Raw genomic sequence first — 22,145 nt, forward strand, 5'->3', positions numbered from 1 at the left:
ATAGAGATCACAGCCTTGAAACACTGAGCAGAACTAAGCTTGGGTCATCAGAGCTTCCTTGGCTACACTGAATAGTCAGTACATCCAGTTACCCATTACAGATTTGATAACTTCCTTCCTAGAACCCACTGAAGCTCATTCAGTCCCAGACCACTCAGCTCTCCAGGTAACCAAGATAATCTGACAATTAAGAGACCAGATAAAGCCAAGGACAACACAAACACATAAGGATAATACGGGATACAGACAAGGCAGTTTCCAACACAGTGAGAATGCTCTGGAGTTCTGCTGGCTGGAGCAGAGCGATCTCTGGGCCAGCGTCAAGCCAAAGCTGTCAGGACACAATGCGAAGCACCACAGAGGATCCAGCCCCCTTCCAGAGTTACACTGCACCCACCCTGCAGTCCCAGCAAACCTAGCAACTGGTCAGCCTGATCAGTCCAAAAAGACTGCATTCAACTACACCATTATTGCTGATCTACACTCAAAACCATCTCATTGTTTACTAAGGAAAAAAGGGGAACTGGAATATTTAATTTATTCTATTTTAATTGTCAGAAATAAATATTATGAAAACTTCTTTGGACAGTTTCTTTAATGGTAGGTTTGTATTTTTGAGTGATCAAGGAATGATTTCCTATTTCTACACAGAACATATTCCAGCAGCTTCTCTACCTGTGCACATGCCATAGCTCTAGAAAAATCCAACTCTGACATTCTGTAACTAGACACATTGTGTGTGTGTCCATAGAGAACTTCCTCTTACTACAGAGTTTGAACTTAGAAACTCTGCACAGAATGATTTTAACCCATTCAGAACACCCATGAATTCTATACAAATAAATATTTCTGAGTTTTTCCTCTACAACAGTTTTTTTTTGTCTATTATCAAGAAAGAGCCCATTCTAGGTGTTTTTGTACTGCTCAAATGTTGATGATGTAAAACTTGTACCAACGTGGCAGAATAAGAAACCAGGCAGTTTGAATCCTGTCTTGTCAGTCCTAGAAGGCAAATCCGTATTTCCTACTCAGTGGCACTGCACTGCTTCCACTCTTAAAACCCCAAAAGGCTGAGACTTACAGATCAGCACAGAGGTTGCAAATATCTTTGATGTACTGAATTCTGTCCTCACTTGAACTCCCCATCTCCCAATAAACCCTAGTTAGTTCATTTTGTTCGAAGTCAAATTCAGCAATTTTAGAAATCTTGAAAATAGGTTATTTCAGCATCAAAAATTTAGACAGAAGAATCAAGACATCATTTCCGTAAGTGGAAAAGGAATGGAAAGCCCTCTGTTTAAATATCAAAATTTTGTTTGAATTAGATGAGAATAATAATAATAAATTTTTCTCTCTGCAGCAATCCCAGTAATCCCTTTGAAGTACAAGATTATTCAGCTTTAATTTCTCTCCAGTCAAAACTGAAACACAAGAAGTAAAAATAATAAATCTCTTGCAGCAGGAATCAAAGAATAAGCCTAAATTTATGTGAAATTTATTACATTAAAAAGAAACATTTCAGATTTCAATATACAATCTTGCTCGAAATTGAAAATTAGTGAGCTTCAAAAGATGTGCAGAACATTTTCAGACATTAAGTCAATCCCAACATGACTTTTCTTATTAAGATTAACCTGCTGCTCTACAGTCTTGAAACCAGGAATCTAAAACCACTAGACCCTAATTTACAAACTGTAAGTCCTATGCAAGGACTGAAGACCAGAAAAGTATCTAATTTGTATTTATTCTCTGCTTCGAAGTATATCTTAAAACCAGCTGGAACTATGTGGCAGGAGAGCCTGTGCATTAACCACGCATAAGAGATGTAAGCCATGGGACGTGGCTCACATCTTTAATGCTTGAGCCAGGATGCATTTTCAATTATCAGAAAACATTTTATTAACAAGTTATATCTGCAATGCAGCGGGAAACTTCACCTATGGTTGAAATTCTAACATGTTGCTACCATGATACAACACCTGAACAAGGTAAACTCCTTCACATGCATAAATTACTATTTAAGCCTACATCACTTCTGATTTGTCTCTGCTAGATAAAAGTGCTCATGACAAATCCTAGCAGTTGGCTACATCTCTAGCTGCTTTATATCTGAATTAGGATCTAGATGAAAACAGCATCAAAGCCACAAGAAAGACATTTCCCATGGCCCACTACAAGTCTTTCAGTGCCACCCCGCTGTGAGTTACCCACCTGGCATCAAGGATGGTGCGTGTGAAATAGCGAAGGTACTTGAAAATAGACATCGAATCTTGCAGCTTTAAGATTTCCTCCTCTTTGTATTTAAAGAGTGCCAGAGCAAATCGGAATATTACCTGATAAAAATACATACAATGTTTGTAAATACGGAATACACTGAATCTCATTATAACCTTTAAAAACTCCCAAAAAGAGTTCCTCATGCATAGGCTGCACTTGAGCCCTCCAATCACATCTCCCTCTAACTCCCTTCCCTGCCCCAGCCCCTATTTCGAAAAGCTGGAAAATGTTTTGAATGGTTATTTATGCACAGTTCCTCCATTGTTTTCTTCCTACCAGTCATTTGAACTGCAGTTTTGCAAAACAACCTTCCTGCACTCAGTAACACTACAGTACTTTGTTATCAGGTAACAAATGAACAAACTCAGCCCATTCAGTTCACCTTTGGTCCCTCATAGAGGAAGGAGTCCCAGATTTTGAAAAGGATGTCACTAACCACGCTGTCCACAAAAACCACAAGAAACCAGTTGAAAGTGATGAGAGTATAATCAACTTTATATTGTTCAAAATGAGCATGCAGTCGTGGAAGCTTCTCACTCAATAAATCCTTAAACACTCGCTGATCAACCTAAAGAGATGACAAATAGGGTGTTATTGTTCCAATTTTCCAGCACGTCATGCAGAGCAAGGCTGCTACCAATCTGTAAGTACAAGTTTTTTCAGAGGTAACCAGGAAACCCAGCATTGCCTAGTTCACGTTTCCAAGCCAGATCCACCCAAAGCTCGCACAGCTACTCCACTGCACATTGCCCTTCTCTGCTTCTAAAGCCAGCCCCAGTCCCACAGGGCTCCTCACACACGGGTGGAGTGTTTCTAGTACTGGTCACCAGTGCTGCACTGGTACAGGAGCAGAGACCATGCTGGGCAAACACTTGGCTGGAGGAGGCAGCCTGGACCAGAGCATCACTGGGAAGCAGGAATGCTACAGGGGCTACTGACCACAGCCCTACAAAGGCATTCTCATCTCACCCTGCCCTCCCCCAGAGCCCAGCACCACCCCAAACGTGAGGAAAGGATACCACAGCTCAGGGCCGTGAAGCTATCAATGAGAAGGACTGCTCCAAGCAGGACACTGAACAGCTATCTCACTGTTAGAGTCCTTGTCCAAACGAAGGTCTTAGTGCCTGGAACCCACCCCTGTGAATTCCACTCCCACCCCCTTCCAAAGAGGCCTATCAGGCAGTTGCAGAGGAAAGCTTTAGACTGGCTGCAGCGTACAGGACCAGACTTTACCCCAGCAGAGCACATACCTGGGATCCCAGCAGCGTCTTAGTATAATAATCACGAGGCATGAAAACTTCCACTATTGTTACAAGACACCAAAAAGCATCTTCCTGTTCCAAGTACAGAAGTGCAATTGCTACCAACCTGAAAACAGAGTTTATTTTGAGGAGAAGATTATTATAGTATCATAAACTATATTAAGAACCATTACAGTGAAGTATTTGCTTCTGTTCAACAGAGATAAATGTATTAACAGCAGAGCAGTGAACAGCAAAACTTAACGAAGTTTAAGATGGGGCAAAGCCATGCCTTCTCAGACACTCCAAGTATTTGTGTTCAGCTAAATAAGAAAACGACAAAAATTTGCTCTAAGAATTTCTTGACGTGTTGGTGTTGCCAATTTTAAGAGCTCTCTAAACACAGTCTAGTTTAGAAAGGAGATGTTTATTATAAGGGTGTTAGGTGGAGGTTTCCATACTACTACTACTGCTACCACCACCGCCTCACCACCTCTACATTACTCACTGCTTCTATTCTACTACTTCTTCAGTGCTATTTCAAATGACAGAGCTGCTCTAAGTTCAAAAGCCTATTCTAGTACATAAAATAGTGCACAAGTGGACATCTATAGTAGCACATCACAGGGATGCGTTAAACCAATACACCTGCACCTTGACTACAGATCTCCAAGTAGCAAAGCTATTCTGGCAAAGGCCAACTGCAAGGAATCAGAAAGTTTCTTAGCATTAACACAAGAATCCCCTTTAAATTCTGCAATTCTGATTGAAGACATCAGTGGAAGATGCTGAAATTTGTTGTCTTAACAATTAAAAAAAAAAAAGCTTTCAAGCATTTTTTTCTGCTTGTTTTAAATGGAGAAAAAACCTAACAAATTCTTGCACAAAAAAGCAACAAGATCCCCTACAACTGACATGAAGTCAATGTAAAACTACATTTAAGTAGCTTGCTTCTTGTGAGTTAATTCCAGCTCTAGTTTTGATGCTAAGTTGATTTTACAAAATTTATTATCCAGGTCAGTTGCTTTTTTCACTGGTTTAAAATATGTGATATTTATTTGTTTATTATAAATTACAAGCATACAACCCATAAGGCAAACTGCTGCTTGAAGCCATGTTGCTATACATGTGATTTGAAAGGCTCATTAAGCGTTTCACTACATAGCTATTACCCAAGATTAGACAAACCTTACCTGTTGAGCCCTTGGCAATATCCTATATCAGGATTTCTCCAGGAAAATGCCAGCAGCACGTTTCGCAGCTTCTGGATCCCTTCAGATGTTGGGGAGGAGTAATGTTTGTTGTTTGGCAAAGTCCTCAAGAGATCCAACTCAATCTGTTTAGATGCGGGATTTGGTTTTTCCAGAGCTTTTTGAAGCAAGGTTTGGAAGTAGCCAGGAACAGCGCTGTCCTTGAACTTTTTAACATGGAGACTGACGCACCATTTCCACATCTTGGAACGGTGTTCATGCGGAATTCCACACCGAATAAGGTTCTTCAGTTCCACACAGCGCATCATCTCTCTATTCATTGTGCTTGCAAGATAGTTTTCCCATTTCACTCCTGTGGAGATATCTCGATTTTCACTGAGTGAAAGTGATCTTAAGTCCAAAGCTCGTGATTTTGCTACTAGTTTCTCCTCGTCATCATCCTCTGGGACGGTCTGAAAACCATATATATCATATTCACTGAAATGGAGAGGAATAAAAGAGATTTTAAAAATATGTTCAACAGCCCTGAAGCTCTCAAGTTTCCACCATAAAGTTACTTCAAAGCCACTTTCCCACAGCTCTCAAGTTCTTATTAAACATTTTTCTGAAGTATATTCTTTATTTAACAATTACTTGTACAATTCCAGATACAAAAGACTTGGTGCCCATGTTCCTGTATATATTACTACACAAATTAAGCAATTTATTTAACAACAGGGTCGAGTTGGAATGTACCCATCTCCTCAGCAGCTCACCTTCAGCAACTGTAGGGAAATACCCAAGTTTGATAGTGTATATTGTATTGATATTGTCTAAGTTCGATATTGTATCTCAATTAATGAATAAATGGCAGTGAAACTTCCCAGTGTGACAATTCCAGAGCCTCCCTGGAGCCACACTCCCAACAGAGACGGTCACTGCTGGGGCCAAAGCCCCCCGACAGCCCTTGCTCGACTCCTGCACACCCCACACTCACAGCCAGGGCAGGTTTCCTCACAGCTTCCACCCCAGGCTTCCCTTGGCAGAGTCTCGGTCTCCATAAAGCATTTTATTCAAAGCGCAGAAACACAGAAAAAGCTGGTACCAGAAGCACCCTCAACAAAAGAATCCCGGGGCTTTCACCCCGCACAGTCCAAGCCTTCCAAAGTCTAGCTCCTCTTGCTCCTCCTCCTGAGCCCTTGCTGTGTCTCCCAGTGTCCCTCAGCTGGCTGGTGCCACCAGGCCTCGTGCCCTTTGTTAGGTAAAGAATTAGCAGTTCATGGCCACTCATCTTCCAGATGAGACCACCCAGAGCTCAATCTGCACCTCAAACTGCACCAGATGTATTCCCCAACACAATGTACTTATACAGCTAAAAGGATTTCATGGCCGCTCCCTCATTAATGAAGGAAAATACAATAAATAACCCAAACCTGCAAATACAGTCTCACTGTCTGTTTTCCAGTGTTGCAACAGAGCCAAAACACACATACATTTAATTTAATAAGACCAAAGTACCTGACCAGGTGGGGTTTGAAAAATGCTTGTTCTGGTTGTTCACTAGGTTCTGCTTTCAAGGCATCTTCCAGTAACTGTGTGATGACCTCACGAGCAGGACTTTGATCCTCAGAACAAACAGGAGTTTTCATTTCTTGAAGCAAGATCAAGTATTTACTTTCAATCTGGCAGAGTTTGGCTTCTAAGCTGGTATACTGCAGAAAACAATATATTATATAAATCTTCAGACACTTACTTTGTACTACTTCTTTCAAAACCTGGCTCAATGCTATTCTATTGGTTTGTATATTCTATTGTTTTATGTTAATAGCCAGCTTAACTCTCCCATCTTTGTAACACCGGGAAACAGAAGACCCCATGTTTTCCACCACATGTATTTTTGCATAGGGAAAATCTGAGCAAACCTTAATTATCACTGCATTGCATGAGATACCTTAAAAGAACAAAATGGTTGCATTGTAGCAGCTTTAGTCTGTGCATGTTTGAACAAGAACAACTTAAGTGGCATATGAGTTAGGTAACAGCATGTAAGAATTGTAAACACACCTCTGTGCCAAAAATACACTATTGAAGCCTGGCCACTGAGTGCATGGCTTCCAAAAAACCAAAAGCAAAGCCTACCAAACCAAAGCTGCAGGTATCTAACCTCAGTTACAGATGAGTGCATTTTCCCAAACCCCAAGCACTGGAAATCTTTATTGTTTACCTGCAACATCTCTACACTCAAATTCACCTAGAGAGAAATGGCATTCACCATCCATAGCCATCCTTCGTGCTCAGGAGAAAGCTCCACCCAATGACCTATCAAATCCTTACACATCCTGTCACAGACCTTTAAAAAACATCATTACAGCCTTAATTCTGAGGTAAGAATGCTTTCAGACATGTACATGCCTTTGTTCTTAGGTTATCAAAATGGTCCACCAGGTCACACAATTTTAAAAGCAATTACTTCTTTCAAGAATCAATTCAGAAAGATTGGTCTGTAAGGACAGAGAGCATTTTTTCTTTTTAAGTTATCATATTGAAGAGATTTAAATTGTTCCATTTCCTGGGTAGATTTACAGCTGAAGTATGGAAAACTGCTTTAGACATTGCCAAGTGAAAACATGCTGACCTTTGCCTGCCATTCTCTCTCTCTTGCTTCTGCATTTCTTCGTAGAGCAGAAAGTTCCAAAATCTCCTTATTTAAAAATTTATTTTGGGTCTTATAACCCTGAAGATTGTCCTGTTGATTAAAAAAACAAACAAACAAAACCAAAAATGCCAAAAAACAAAATTCATTATGCCTGTCAGACAAAGATACAAAGATCATCTTAGAGCATAGAAACAGCAGCTACTAATAGGACTTATAATTAATAATATCAGGCTCAAATCAAATATTATTTTTGGACTTCATGTAAATGAAACACACATGCCAAATATGAGCACAGGGTGGTGCTGTACCTCACCCGCATCCCTCCCAGTGCTCCACTGCCTGCAGAAGGCAGCCTGCTGCTGTCAGGGGACAGGCAGAGAGAACAGGCTGAGCCCATCCCAGAGGCTACAGCCACACAAAAAAGGGGGGATAAATGTTCCTTGGGTTTTCACTACCCTCACCAGCCCTCATTAAAAGCACAAGTTCCATATCTGCCTCCACACAGAAAGATAAATCCTTAGCAATGAGCTTCCCTGCCTAATCCCCTCTGATCCTGGCTACAAACACTGCCTCTGAAAGCTGAGCCTGGGGGATGAAGCTGGTGCCCTCCCAGCAGCCGCAGGACCCTCACACTCCCCAGGCAAGTTCTGTCTGCATTCTGCCAACACCACTGACTTCTAGTTTCAACTTTATTTTTTAAACTTACTAGGCTCACATATAAGAAAGAAAATTATGTATGTTTATGCATATTTTAAGTTACTTACATTCCAAATTCTTTGGGATGTCAATCAATTTGAAATACAACATTTACCCAAAGGCAAGAAAGCCTATTTACAGCAAAGTGGAGAACTTCAGTAACTCCACTAATAACTTGTGACACATTCAGAGAGGTATGTTAAAGAATAAAAATAAAGCATTAGTAGGAGCTGTAGCAGCTTTAGTAGAATAGGTTCTTATACTCCTCTTTTTTGTCTCCTCAGAGCTTCCCTTTGCTTTTCCACATGCTCTTTGTTGCCTCACTTTTGATATTTAAAATGAAAAAAAAACAAGGCAAGCTTTCTGTTTGTTTTCCTCCATGCTTGTATTTTCCTCTTACCCTTAATCCTTCCTGCTCCTTTGATTATTTCTCACATCCCATCTGCTCCACACCAATGATTAATTTACTGAAAGTATAGGACCCTGCACTAGAGATGGCCCAAAGGAAGTTAGTTCTGGTTAGACTGTCACATAACAGCTCTAAGTGGAGGTTTCAAGCTGAGAAAGCCTTCATTGGTGAGTGTCACTGCTGTAGTGATCTCGTACAGTGCAACAGACTAAAAAGTACTTTTACAGGGAGAAGAGATTCCCCTATGCATCAAGACAGAGTCAGTGCTCTTACTTTCAGTCTGTCCAGTTCCTGTAGTTCTTTATTAGTACAGGTGGCCGTGGGGGAATTCATTGCTCCACTTTGAGAGGATGTGCTGTCCTCACATTCGCTGAGCTGACGAGAGAGTTTCATGATGACTTCATCTTTAGCTTGAATAGTTTCCATCAACATTCCCAGCTGTTCATTGAGTTCTCCAACTTTACACTTCAGATTTTTGACTTCCTGCTGGAGACTATCTTTTTCCAGATTTAACTTTTCAAGCTGATTGTTGAGGCCCAAAATCTGGTCATCTTTTTGGTGCAACAGCTCTAACATATCTTTGGGAACCCCCTCACAAAGGTGGCTTGTGAAGTATTTATCATATTGGGAAGATCGGACTGTTTGCTGCAGAAGTCGAACAAGTTCCTGAGAATTAAAAAAACAGCAGCAAAAAAACCCACAAATGAAATTTTAAGTTTCTAAATTTTATAACTTAGAAATCTAACATCAAGCAAAAGAAAGTTTTTGGAATGGGTTGAGACCTCATGCTAGTGTTTTAAAGAAAAAAGGGAACATTTACAACATGATTTCAAGCAGGCTAACACACCTTACAGTGACTGGCCTACATAGATGGCTTCAGTGTCCCTCACTGAGCTAAGGATCCTGCCTGAAAATGGCTATAACAGGTTAAGGAAAAGGAGTGGACAGCTGAGGCCCAGCAGTTACTTGGAAGCTGAAAAAAGCCTTGCTTACAAGCAGCTCTGTTGTAGGATGGATAGGAAGAGGCTTAAGCTCAAAAAGTTAACAGGAAAATGTTACAGAATGGAAAAAGCAAAGGTAACCTAGAGCTCTCTTCTCTAACGGATGCAGAGAAAATAAAAGGAGGTAGAAAACAAATGCTGCTTTGCCAAAAGGAAGTATTTGAAAGGCTGTTTAGAAAGTCTTGCCACAGAAATGACTACCTAAGACACTGTTTTTCTTTTGCTTCACATTAAAACAGAAGGAGCTGGGGATGCAGTGTTGCACTAGACCAATGAGATTTCTAACAGAAACAGGCTCAGAAGCTCAAACGTATTCTTAGGAGAGATAATGCGTAAAATGAGTATAAATATAGGGCTCAGACTCCTTCTTTGGTTTCTCTTTGATCACCTCACAAAAAGGAAAATACAAATAGCAGAAGCAGCAGCTCCACATAAGATCTAAAACATTCTTCTTCTTAAAATGAATCCAAGTTCTTTTAGATAAAACCAAGGTATTGAATAAATTGGAGTTATGAGGGCACACGAGCATGACCACCATGTGACTGCAGTCTATGTACACATATTCTTGGTTAGGCCTATCTTAGAAAACCCCTCCTGAGGAGAGAAAGATGCCAGGTCTATTTCCCACCCACTGCACAAGTACTGAAAGAATCAAAAAGACAAACAAAGAGAATCTGAAAGGAGAAGTTCCTCAGATATTTTATGTACATATAGAAAAAGAAGCTATGACTATCAGCCAGGATCCTGGCAGACACCAAAAAAGTTAACTTTGGAGAATAAGGAAGATAGATAAACCAATTCAATTAACAGCGTGCAAATGGAAGTTTTATTCAGAGATCTTATCTTCAAGAGATGTAAAAGACGGTCCTTCTTGTTTCAAGACTTTTTGTACACAAAAGTTGGTTTAGAACCACCCTTTTATAACAACCAACCAGTTCTTAACACAAGATAGCCAGAAAGGTTAAACTCACAATCACCTGCCAGACCCATTTGTTTTTGTGCACTTTGCCTGAAGGTTTAATTACCTTTTGGCTCAAAAGATCTTTCTTTAGCTTCTCCAACTCTTCCTGCTGGCTTTGATACTTCAGTTGCAGTTCAGAGACCAGTCTGTTCCCATTGCCAGAACACCACTCCGCTGGGGAAGAGTCGCTGCTGTTGCGGTTCTTGCTTGTTCCAATCACATCTTTCAATGGGCGCTTTCCTTTGTGTGGAATGCGGCCAAAATCAAATGGAAAAGCTGAACTAGTCAGTCCTGCATAAAACAATTTCTTCTAGTTCAGTTCACTTAGTCAACAGGCATTTCAAAGCATTCAGATTTCCTTAAAATATATACTCATTAACATTAGACTTTGAGCAGCTTTCAAACCACTCAATACAATAGTGTTAAACACGCCTCATTTTCCAAGTTGCTTCCTTTAGTGGGAATAAAAAAACACTCAAAACCTTCTCCCCTCCCAGATAAAAGACTTGGCTCATAAATTAACACTTTTCCTACAAGACAAGAAGAGAATTTAACAATTCATTACTGAAAATTACAAGCATCCCTAACTACGGCAAAGTAAACTTTGCTTCAAATAATCAGAACAAAACCATCTCTGAGATCACAGCCTACTGCTCCTATAGGAGGAGTCAATGTAATGTTTCACCTCCACACATAGGATGTTTTCTAACAGAAAACATTTTTAAATTACTCGGATGTCACCTGAAGTGCTCTTAAAGAAATGTAAAAATTCCAGACACTGGTCAAATCTGAGAACCAGTTAAAATACACAGCTGAGCTACTGCTTCATGTCCATCCCTGCTTCTGCCCCATTTCAGATGCAAGACGATGCAACAGGTACATACACAGAGTCTAAAGGTAATTCTGCTTCAGTGAGCGACACTACAAGTGCGTAATTACAAACATCAGCATTTCCTTTCGCCTTGTTACTTGCAACTCCTGTGACAAAGTGAACCAATAGCAAGCACAGGAAACCCAAAACAGCGGACAACAAGGCTTTGTCTTTATTCCCTTGTATTTGAACAGCAGGGGACCCCCAACACATCATAAGGAATTGATCTCTTAAAAAATAATTTACAGAGCTGTGGATGTGGTTTGTGTAAAGATAAGCTTCCACTGATTTCCTAGAGACAGACATAATGCAGTACTCTATGCTAAACAAATTAAGGTCTATGATCCCCTTCCTTCCTCCACTTCTACCTTTACTTCCTTCTGCCAGGTGTTTCCTCTTTTCTTCTAGAGCCATTGAGTCCTCCAAGTCTTTTGGGGTTGGATCCAGCAGTTCCCACTCCTCAGTGGTATAAAATACACTCTTGCGATTTTCATTACTTCCTTTTCTTAAGGAGGACATGGAATTTCTGTGAAAAAGACAGCAGGAAAAAGTGACAAACATTTCTCCATTCTGCACTCTTTGCATAAGGGGCTTTTCACAGTTCAAACAGTGCAAACTAAAAACAAGCTAAAAACACAGACAAAACCAATACCAAATAAAAGCTCAAAGAAAATAAGGCATACGCCACCAAATGGCACTTGCAATCAACAGTGCTACATTCCAAGAACAGAAGAATTATTTTGCTTTAATGACATGGTCTTTTGCATCCCCCTGTTTTAGACTTATTTTTGCAGCGGGCAAGTAAAAAATAAAGTTAGGATTTACAAGCAGCATCTCTTTATTGATCAGTTGTAGTTTAGAATTTTAGGGTAACTGCCAAGCATTAAACTGAACAGCATGCAGTCAAAACACATGTGTGTTATAGCTCCATACTGGGGATTAACGGGAAACTCAGGATCATCCAAGAGACCTGCTGCAGCTGAAATGCTGATGACAAGACTCCTTTGCAGTTTTTCTCTTCTACGGTGGAACATGGCCAACTATCTGTGAGAACACTTCAGGGGCATCCTCTGAATTCCAGCCAGATAATTCTACAGGAGAACAATACATTTCCCAGCGGGATAAGATTACCTGGCCCAGCTCCCCCGCAACCATCACGGAACGTCCGCTCCTACGTCCATGAGTATTAACATAGCTCACTACTGCAAAGCCTTTGTTCAACTACACAAGGACATTCCAAATCAAGCCACATCAACCAGTTTAATATTTTAGGTGTAAAACTAGAAATACAGGTAGTATCTCAGCATTTTCCACAGTCTGTGCAAGCTCACAAAGATGCTTTCACTCAATCATCGACATTCTCTCTTCGAAACTTAAGCACATATAACCCATATTACACTTTCAAGATAGTTTGATGATCCAAGCCAGTCTTTTAGCTTCGCAAGTTTTAACAGCAACATGAACTCTAAAAACCAATCATTAAGCATTACACAACTTTTATAATCTGATGAACTCATAAATATTTACAATTTAAAAATAATCCTAACGGAAAACTATTTCAGCATTCAATTTACAAGCTTGGCTACAGTTTTAATTTTCTTCCAGAAAGAATCACAATTCCTGTTGGGGGCAAGAAGCCTAATTTCTTTGATCAGATGTTCCACACAAATTAAGTAGGTCCAAGTGGGTGATAATGGATATATTTCCTGATGATGGATTGGGCACACAATATCAGTCTTAGGAAGTGTCCCCTTGCATCTCTACATCTCTTCTCCAGGTGGTGGCTGGTCTCTTACCAGGCAACTCCAAACTGCCTGTTCTGCATTCACTCAACCTCAACATTTAAAAGCCTGAACACCTTCTAAAGTTTGGAAAAACCACAAAGAGCAAGTCAAGTGACTTCCAGAAGAGCTCCTTTAAAAAACTGCTGGTGGGCCCATGAAAAATCATAGCTGATGTTGAGTTTGTAAAGCTTTTGCACAGGTTTGTTCAAGGTACTCAAGCAGCACTCCTTCATTGCTTTCTATTAGATTAAAATAAGATGAAAGATTAAACAGATAATTTTGAAAACAGTATTTATTTTCCTAAGTACAATCGGACAACCTACTCAAGAGCCGATCATATGATCTAATTAGTCTTTATTTTTAAATGTTTGGGGTTTAAGTCTTATTTTATGGTTCTATAACTGGGGTTTACTATAATTCAGTATGTTTCCATATCTATATTCTGCATAAATAAGAAGCTGAGAGCACGAAAACAAAGAAAACAACAACAAAAACAAATAACAAACAAACAACAAAAAAGCCCCAACCCTAATTGTCTGTATATATCAAATATTACTTAAAAGTGTATTTTTAAAAGTAGAGAAGCATATTTCAACTTTAATTACTGTAAGTATATATAGTGCTTAACTCCAAGACGTATTATTCTTACCCTCCCCCATTATTATATCACAGCTGCCGCCTAGGACGCAAATACAGCTATTACAGCAGAATGTTCTCTGTCAGACGCACTGCAAATGTGTTCAGGAGGAAGGACAAGGCTTTGACAGAGACATCTACACATCTTAATACGAATTAATAAATATAAAACAAAAATGCGCTCGCAGCAAGAGAGGAAACTCCGTGCAGTTTTAGACACACTTTGATCCATCCTGTACCACTGGGGCTGTAACTAATCACACTCCAGTAGGACACTGCACAGGGCACACGTATTCCAAGGGCTGTCAGACCATCGGCCTGTTGTCGCTTTGATGTCAGAGCAGGATCGTGACGCAGCACACCAAGGCTCACACCCAACAGCCCCCAACATGGCGCCCTCTCCTCCTTATATAGATCACAAGGGCCACACGGCCAATTCCTATTGGCTGAACCGCCGGCCAACCAGCCAATGGCTGCTCACGGCCCCCAGGCCCGCCCTCCAACCGTCAGCCCGGGTCAGGGTATACAGCCAGGGGACTCCAGAACTGCTTATGTCTCAGTGATAAAATTGGGATTCATTATAACTGTGAGGCCTTCAGGCCAGCTCTTGGCCACCACAATACCCTGCCCCAAATGGCACGGAACTGCTGGAGAAGGAACGAAATCAACCACCACATTAGGAAAAAATAAACCACAGCCAGAAAAAGAGTCAAAACCAACACCATCTGGTATCTCTCAGATCTCTGTGCTAAACCAGAAAGCTTTAAAAAGGATCTGTTTAACTTGGCACTGCTGATGAAAATGAACATTTTCCTCCCAGCTCAAGAAGGATGTGGTCTGGTTAACCAAAGCTACGGCTCTACTTTGTGAACTGCTCTGTACTAGCACTGTAACATGCTTTAAGCAGAAGTGGAAAATCCATCTGCGTGGGCAAAGCAAAGCACAAGATGCTTTAGAAAGAAACCCAACTGAAAACCAATGGGATTGCTTTCCTTAAAGCAATTAATACTAAAGAGTAAATTCATTATGAGTGAGGGGTCTGATGTTGTTCAGAAGGGGTCAGCCACATTTTTGCTCAGGAATTCAAACCACATCCACTTCAAATCTGTGCCCTGTGCTTTCATTTCTTTAAGAAGAAAACAGAAAGTAAGGATTTATATTGGTTTGATTTTCATCACTAAGAATAGTTCCTATGCATTGAGTACTATGACTACTACAATGCTGGGAATTGGCAGCTCCAAGAAAAAGCAGCAGTGGCTGAGAATACAACTCAGCCCCAATAACTCAACAACTGCTGGGGTTCAGAGAGCAAAACCATCACTGGAAGTGTTGTACAGGACTTAAGTCTCCCTTTCAGATATCAGTGATGCTGCACAATAATGTTCCCTTAGACCTTCAAACAGTAAATAAACAGTTTACTTGAAGAGATAAAATACAACAAACAAATCCACCCCATCACCTCCCATCATTCTAAAAGCTCCCCCAATCATATACCGATGTAGGAAATAGTCTTGGCCAGGAACTACCAATCTCATGGTAACTCTTTCTCCCAGGTTCCCAACTTACTTGATCTCAGTACTCCATTGTTTAAGTGAGAAATTGATGGCACTTGCTTGGACTGGTGCAGGCTGGGAAGCTGCTTGTTCCCCCACCAGGTCTGTAGGAGAAGTCTCCACAGCTAGAATATTTCTAGCTCTCTCTGCTGAAGCATTTTGACTTAGGATACTCAAATCTATATTAAAAGGGGGGGGGGGGGGGGAAGGGAGAAAAAAAGAGAGAAAAAAATAAGCATAACCTTCAATAAGCAAAAGAACAGTGGTTACGTAAAGTCATATATTGCTAAGTCTACTAGGGACATTGTTCAGGTTTTACTTTAAATCGTAATATAACTTTATAAAGCGTTCAGTTCAAATGAACCTTAAAAATTGAAAATTCTTAGGGAGATCTCATTGCAGCCACATTCTTTTGATAAGACAGGACCTGTGTGATGCTCACAAAGCATTAATTCATGAGTGATTAACAAATTAGCCAATCAGAACTAAGTCCAGAACAGCATCACAAAAACACTGACCCAGCTTTCAGGGTGTGCTTCATCCTCTAAGTTATTCATCCTAAAAGCATAACACTACTGCTGCAAGTCAGCGAGCTTTACAGACCTGAAGCAGCCCTGTGCCAGCCCGGGTTGGGCACTGCCAGAGCCAGGAACGCTGGCACAGCTCTGCAGGACATCTGTCACGTCCTGCACCAGTGAGGATTCCCGAATGCAAGCTCCTCCCCAACCCATCCCAGCCAACTCTGCTGGGCACTGGAGGAAGTGGGGGCCCGTGGCCAGGCCATGGAGAGCTGCAGCACAGTCCTGCACAGCCCACAGGCTCCCAATGGCTCTGCAGGAACCAGCCCAGTCCTGAGCCACAGCTCACAACAGCCAGAGGAGCCAGGCTGACCAACCAGCCAGCCAGGGCACCAACAGGCTACCCTGGCAAACACAGACTGCTCAAGCTGCAGTGGCTGTGCTACCCCGGTGTTTCCATTGGTCTGGAGAGCTGCTTTCTCCCTTCAGCAGGCAGAGGGACTAAAAAATCCAGAATACAGAACATACTATGAATAGCAAAACCATTACAGAGAAGCATGAAGTGGCTTACAGCCTTTCACAAAGCCTCTGAAAAGGCAGGTTAAACAAACCCAAGTGCAATTTTCAGATTCTTCTATATATAATTCACAAAGTACTAAAGCGGATTAAAGATTTTTCGACACCATTCTCAGACTTGATTCAACATTTATATTAGAAAGCAACATATTGGATGGGCTCTGACTTAAATAAATCCCTAGAAAATTATGATGTCTTCTTATCACTGGTGAGTCTTTCAGCCTTTGCTCTGACAATTGCATGGCACCAACAGCAAGACCATCTTTAGGCAAATTGTACCCTCCAATTACTCAGCAGAGGGTTGCTTTTATCAAGTATCAAGTATTAGAAGTAGAAAGAACATTCTGTGATGAAGAATATGAAGTATTAAAGATCACTGACACTAGGAATCTCTCAAACCCTTGAAAAATGATATCTGACACAGAAATGTATCGTGTCATGTTTCAAATAGAGGTACAAGTTACACTGCCTTGATTTTTATGAACAGATGCTTCAGGGTCTTATCAGCCAAAGGGATTTCCAAGTTCTTTTGTACTGTGGCTGTTTGAATTGAGCACAGTTCTGCTAAAATAGCTTAGATAAAACTAAACATGGGATCATATTTACTGTCTAAGGAAGAGGAAAGATAATAAGTAGCTTTTAACTACAAAATAATAATTAAAAACAAAACCTGACCCCACCCCAGAAAATCCAAACATCCCAAAAGGAAAAAAAAAAAAACCAAACCCAACCCACAACACACAGACCAAACACTTATGGATACTCAAAGCCAGGGTGGAATACTAACATTCTGCTTTTACACTTACAGCTTGTTTCATCTTCTATCTCTCTGATTCTGCCAAGTGCCTTTAGAGAATGTGTAAAGGAATTGCTCAAAAGCTGAATTCCCAAGAAATGCATTTCCCCTCCCAGACATGCCAATTGTCTGAATGTGGGATCCTGAGGTTCCTCACTGGACATTATCCCCTGTCCACACCAGCCAGGAGCCTGGTTAGAGGCATGGACTGCACAGTACAACAAATGAGTGTGGTTGCTCATGCAACCTCCAGGTAAAAAATAAAAATCTGGTTCTGGTACTTATTTCAAAACACAACAATCTTTTAAATGCATGGCACTGCGTGTTTTATTAATGCAAATTAAGAACTGAAGTTATAGAAACTACATTAACATTCAATCAATTTCAAGAAAAAGAAATAATCCCACATCCTATCAAGAATAAATCATTTACTTGACTTCCACAAGTTGTAAGGCACCTCCATGACAAATCCTACATTGTAATTTTTGTTAACATTAACTTTCCCACATCCCGCTCTGAAAAATACTTCCAAGTATTTTTCACTACATTGACTGTTCTTAAAAACCTTTCAAGGCCGATCCACAATGCAGTATCTAGCTCCATGTATGCCCACTACACCCAGTTAGTCCAGACTTCTGAAGTGGGAGGGGAGAGGACAGGGGAGGACAGACAACAAGACTGCAGTAAGAAGTTCAGGGCTTGGGCTGTAGACAGACTACCTTCCCGTTTAAAACATTACTGATAGCATCTGTACTCAAGCACTAGCCAAATAAACCAATTTTTGTGCATTGGTATAAAGCATGTCATTACATGCACATTCACTTCTTTAAAAAATAAAAAAATAAACAGATAAAAAGCTACAAGACACGTATCATATCATCAACATGAAACCAGAGCCTTACAGAATCCCATAGCTCTAGAATAAACTCTTGGAGTACTTGATTAAAAAGAAGGAACAAGCATCAATCATTCTGGCTGTTTGCATTTTCCCCATCAGGAATCCCTACTTAAATACTTCTGCTGATGCTAAGAGTCATCACTGTAATTTGTCCTAGAAAATGAGATACTCTAGATGCAGCTCCAAATTCTACATAATGCAATTTAACTGCAAGGCTGCCCCTGAATGGGATGAGCCTACTCAGCCCATGCATGTTATGTTGACATGACTTGTCCTGGATATAACAACAACAGTAATTTAAAAAAAAAAAAAAAAAAAAAAAAAATCACATTAAGAGATTCAGCTGGCTCATCCAGAAAGCCCCCAATGATTTAAAGAAAAATACCAGATCAGTGATGAAATGACTGGATGTGATGCAAAACGTAAGGGAACAGCACCTGCACATGCTGCAGCGACAGAGGTTTGTTTCACATTGTACCCAAGCTCTGAGGGAAGTAGCACAAACAAGAACAGATTCCGTGGCCAGGTTCCATATTAGAGTTGATGTGATCCAACACTCTGCTTCCGAGACAGAAGGTCTGTCTGCTGCTTTACTCTGCCTTCCTGTATTTAGTCACTGTGCCTTGTCCCCTCCTGTCCACCAGCTGTGCAATCACCTGACTGCATACTGAACATATTTCACTCATCAATCTAGGAGAAATGAAAAAAAAAAAAAGTCCTCCTTTCTGACTAATACTTGAACTCAGCCTACTCAGCACAGGGTCAGTTAAACACAACAAAAAAAAAGGGAGCCTGTGCAGCAGAGAGCAAGAGGCTGAAGGCCAAAGCCTGTTCCCTTTTGCAACACTTAGATTTTTGCCACCAACACATGTGCCCTGGAGCACATGGCTTGACAAGCTGCTACCCAGACTGGCTGCTGCCAAAAAAGGGGTCTCAAACCATCCCACACTTGGCATTCCCACTAATTCTCCTGGGCTAATCCTGCCACTCACATGTCCCTACAGTAAATCACTTCTGGAAACCACACTGGCAGAAAAACTGATCTGGAGAAGAGGCTGACTGCTGCTGCCTGCAGACCCTGCACGAGGCATTTGGCAGGACCAGCCCTGAGGGCCAGCTCAAGGGAGGAGCAGGGATCTGCTTTCAGCAGGGGCTGGAAGGCCCAGCTGAGCCCCCAGGAAACTCGTGCGGCCAGCTGGGTCGAGCAAGCAGCCACAAGCAGCACATCCTCTCCGAGGAGAGCAGCAAACTGGGTTAAAGGACAACACTGCAATGGGACCTGAACCTCAGAAGGGGACAAGGTGTGACAACAACAGCTTGACACCACTGTGTCTACAGCAGGTGCAAAGGGACATCAACCAAATGTGACATCTGTTGATGACCTGTCTGACCTCAAGACTCTGCTTAAACCCAGGAGAGCCTTACTAATGTCTAACCCAGCACAGAACTGGATTTTACTCAGTCTTATTTATGGATAACTGAAATCCACGAAAACTCCATTTCTGGAGGGACTGAGGAATAAAACAATTCACAAGTGCCTGTGCAATGTAGTAAAAAATGCAGAATAACTGTATAATGCATAGACATTTTTATAACTCTGACACTAGTGTAGAATTACATTTTCCTTGCCTAAAGGTATTTCAGAGACTGAATTCCACTTATGTAATAGCAGTGCAGACTGTCTTCCAATTTTGAAAGGCATTCTTATCAGTCAGATGGATCCACCACACCATATCTTTTCAGGAACAAAATATGATCATTCTGAATGCAAAATATACCTGTTCCCATTAAAAACTGGAATTTACATCTCAGGATATTTACCATACTAACTTTTTAAGATATTGCAATTGCTAAAAGACAATTTCTAAAAATCAGTTTTTCAAGAAACCAACATATTTGGCAAAGGATACGAAATCACATACAAAACTACATTTATGTTCAATAATTGTAGGATATACAAAGTTTACATAGAGTTACTTGATAAACAGATGTGAAAAAGCTCTCTTAAGACTGCTCTCTACCCCAGTGCAACACCTTATATTGATGAACTGACACTGAAGAGAGCCATGCCTTCTGTTCTCACTCAATTTCCAACGTACCAGGGTTGTCTTTGGCAACGAGACCTTTGGAAAAGTCACTGGGCGTGGGGGAAGTCCGGCTGTCGCGTTTCGCCGCGTCGAGGTTGTTGCAGTATTCCCACCTCTTCTGCTGCAGCTCCTGGAGCCAGTAGGTCATGTCCTGCCGAGTGGCAGCCTGCGGGACACGGAAGCAGAGCGCTGCTGAGACCTCTGCATGCTCCTGGTACATGAACACAGTAATTCCAAGTGCAATAATAAACCCAACACAGCTAAGCAGCAGATCACCAAGGTACCACCGCTCAAAATCAGTATGATTGAAAAGAAATAACCACAGTGCAGCAGGTGCACCTTGTGCTCACATGCACATTTCGTGATTCTCATGCCAGAGTTTTTCATTAGAAGTAATCTCATGCATTCCTTTTCTTCAGTTTTACACCTGAACTTTAGAAAACGCAGCAGTCTCCTATATTTTACACACAAAGCACTGTTTGGACATCTAACTACAAATCTGTATTATGGGAAAAAAATCCCATACACATTCAGGAAGATTCCCACTTTCTTTTAACTTGCTTTCCTACCAGCAGAAACCAACAAATGAATAATGCATTGCAATGCCTCATACTTTAATGACTAAATCTACATACTGTATTTCCTGATGATCCCATGAGCTAACTAGCTTCTGTAGAAAAATCGTACTGAAACAAAAAAACCCCAAATCCAACATTAACGCCTAACCTACAAGACTATAGTCAAAAATGTGAATGGCAATAAGATAGGAAAAATTCAAACACACCTTGAATCAGAGCTCTAAGTCATTTCAAAGCATGTCAAATGACAATATACAAATACCAAAAAGAGACAAGTGAAGGTATCTGACACTGCAGGCGCTCTAATGAAAAAGTTATTGTTATTTCAACATACATTGTCAGGACAAGCACTTGACCTGGTAACACAGACTGTTTAGTAACAAGAAGTTAACACTGATGAGAGGACACTCCCCTAACCCCTTTGGGTTGTTAGCAGGTGGAGTGCTGATCTTTTAGCCAGCCTTTTTCCTACCTTCTCCCAAAGTGCACAATGGCATTATCAGTGGAAAAGATGACTATGTTTATTCTCTAAAGACAGCCTAATTTCAAACAGTTTTCTGCTCTGTTCCTCACAACTTAAGGGGGCACCTGCCAAGGCACAGCTGCAAAAGAATGGAAAGCAACAACACACATTTCCTTACAAAAGCATACAGTAAGTGCTGCATAAAGCAAAGCAACGGCACAGAATTGTCTTCATTTTTCACATGGGAACACTTCTGGTCTAGTAAAATTGAAGATTCACTGGCCATTATATTTTGGCCCCAACAGCAGCTGATGACAAGACAAAGCACAAACGGCACAGCAAACAAAAACTGATGCTTCCCCAAGGTGCCCTCTCTGGCTCAGCAATTTGCAATCTCAGTTTAGCAATGCGAGAAATGGATTTTTATTTTACCTTTTGGCTCTTTGTACCCCTGCGAGCTTTAACATTCATGAAACCCTACAGCAAATGGCTCCAAAGCACCATTCAAGGAGATTAAGCAGAAAACCTCAGTTGTTCCTGGAGCTGCTGCTCCAGCTCCTTTCAGTACATTATGCACATGGCAGGATACAATATATATAAATCAAATACACATTCATAAAGCAAGCAGTGAAACAAAGAAGTGATACATGAGGACACTGCAGAGTCAGTTGGTAAGAAGATATGTAATCAAGATACTTCTAATCTGAAGTGGCAATCAGCTTCACATATTCCTTCTTGCTTACTGACATGAAACCAGAGAAAAACATTGCCCTCATTAAAAAATACATAGGGTAAAGAATAGTTTAGAAGGTCAAAGAACTGGAGTCTGAGAAACGCCAATCCCCACAGTCACCTCTGGCACTTTGGGAATGACTACCACAGGAGCAGGTTTTTAAGTCTACAGGCTACAGTCACTTCTTGCCAGAAGCAAACATCTCCCCCTCTACTCCCGGC

The 22,145-nt window shown here is 41.0% G+C and overlaps 1 protein-coding gene across 3 annotated transcripts in view; it reads right to left on the bottom strand.

The window, feature by feature from the left end:
- The window catches only part of TBC1D2B (TBC1 domain family member 2B), a 31,519-nt gene that overhangs the window by 4,173 nt on the left and 5,201 nt on the right, over window positions 1-22,145 (bottom strand). Inside the window, exons 2-12 of one of the 3 annotated variants that reach the window (XM_040077175.1) lie at window positions 20,163-20,316; window positions 15,289-15,454; window positions 11,671-11,828; window positions 10,496-10,671; window positions 8,743-9,135; window positions 7,344-7,454; window positions 6,227-6,420; window positions 4,712-5,206; window positions 3,528-3,645; window positions 2,660-2,845; window positions 2,212-2,333 (exon numbers count right to left, since the gene is read on the bottom strand). In XM_040077175.1, coding sequence (XP_039933109.1) covers window positions 2,212-2,333; window positions 2,660-2,845; window positions 3,528-3,645; window positions 4,712-5,206; window positions 6,227-6,420; window positions 7,344-7,454; window positions 8,743-9,135; window positions 10,496-10,671; window positions 11,671-11,828; window positions 15,289-15,454; window positions 20,163-20,316 — 2,273 coding nt within the window. Of the gene's footprint in view, window positions 1-2,211; window positions 2,334-2,659; window positions 2,846-3,527; window positions 3,646-4,711; window positions 5,207-6,226; window positions 6,421-7,343; window positions 7,455-8,742; window positions 9,136-10,495; window positions 10,723-11,670; window positions 11,829-15,288; window positions 15,455-20,162; window positions 20,317-22,145 lie in introns of all 3 variants that reach the window. The other 2 variants (XM_040077177.1, XM_040077174.1) reach the window with 2 other exon arrangements.

The sequence above is a fragment of the Hirundo rustica genome, chromosome 13 (genome assembly GCF_015227805.2).
Source record: "Hirundo rustica isolate bHirRus1 chromosome 13, bHirRus1.pri.v3, whole genome shotgun sequence".
NCBI lineage: Eukaryota > Metazoa > Chordata > Aves > Passeriformes > Hirundinidae > Hirundo > Hirundo rustica.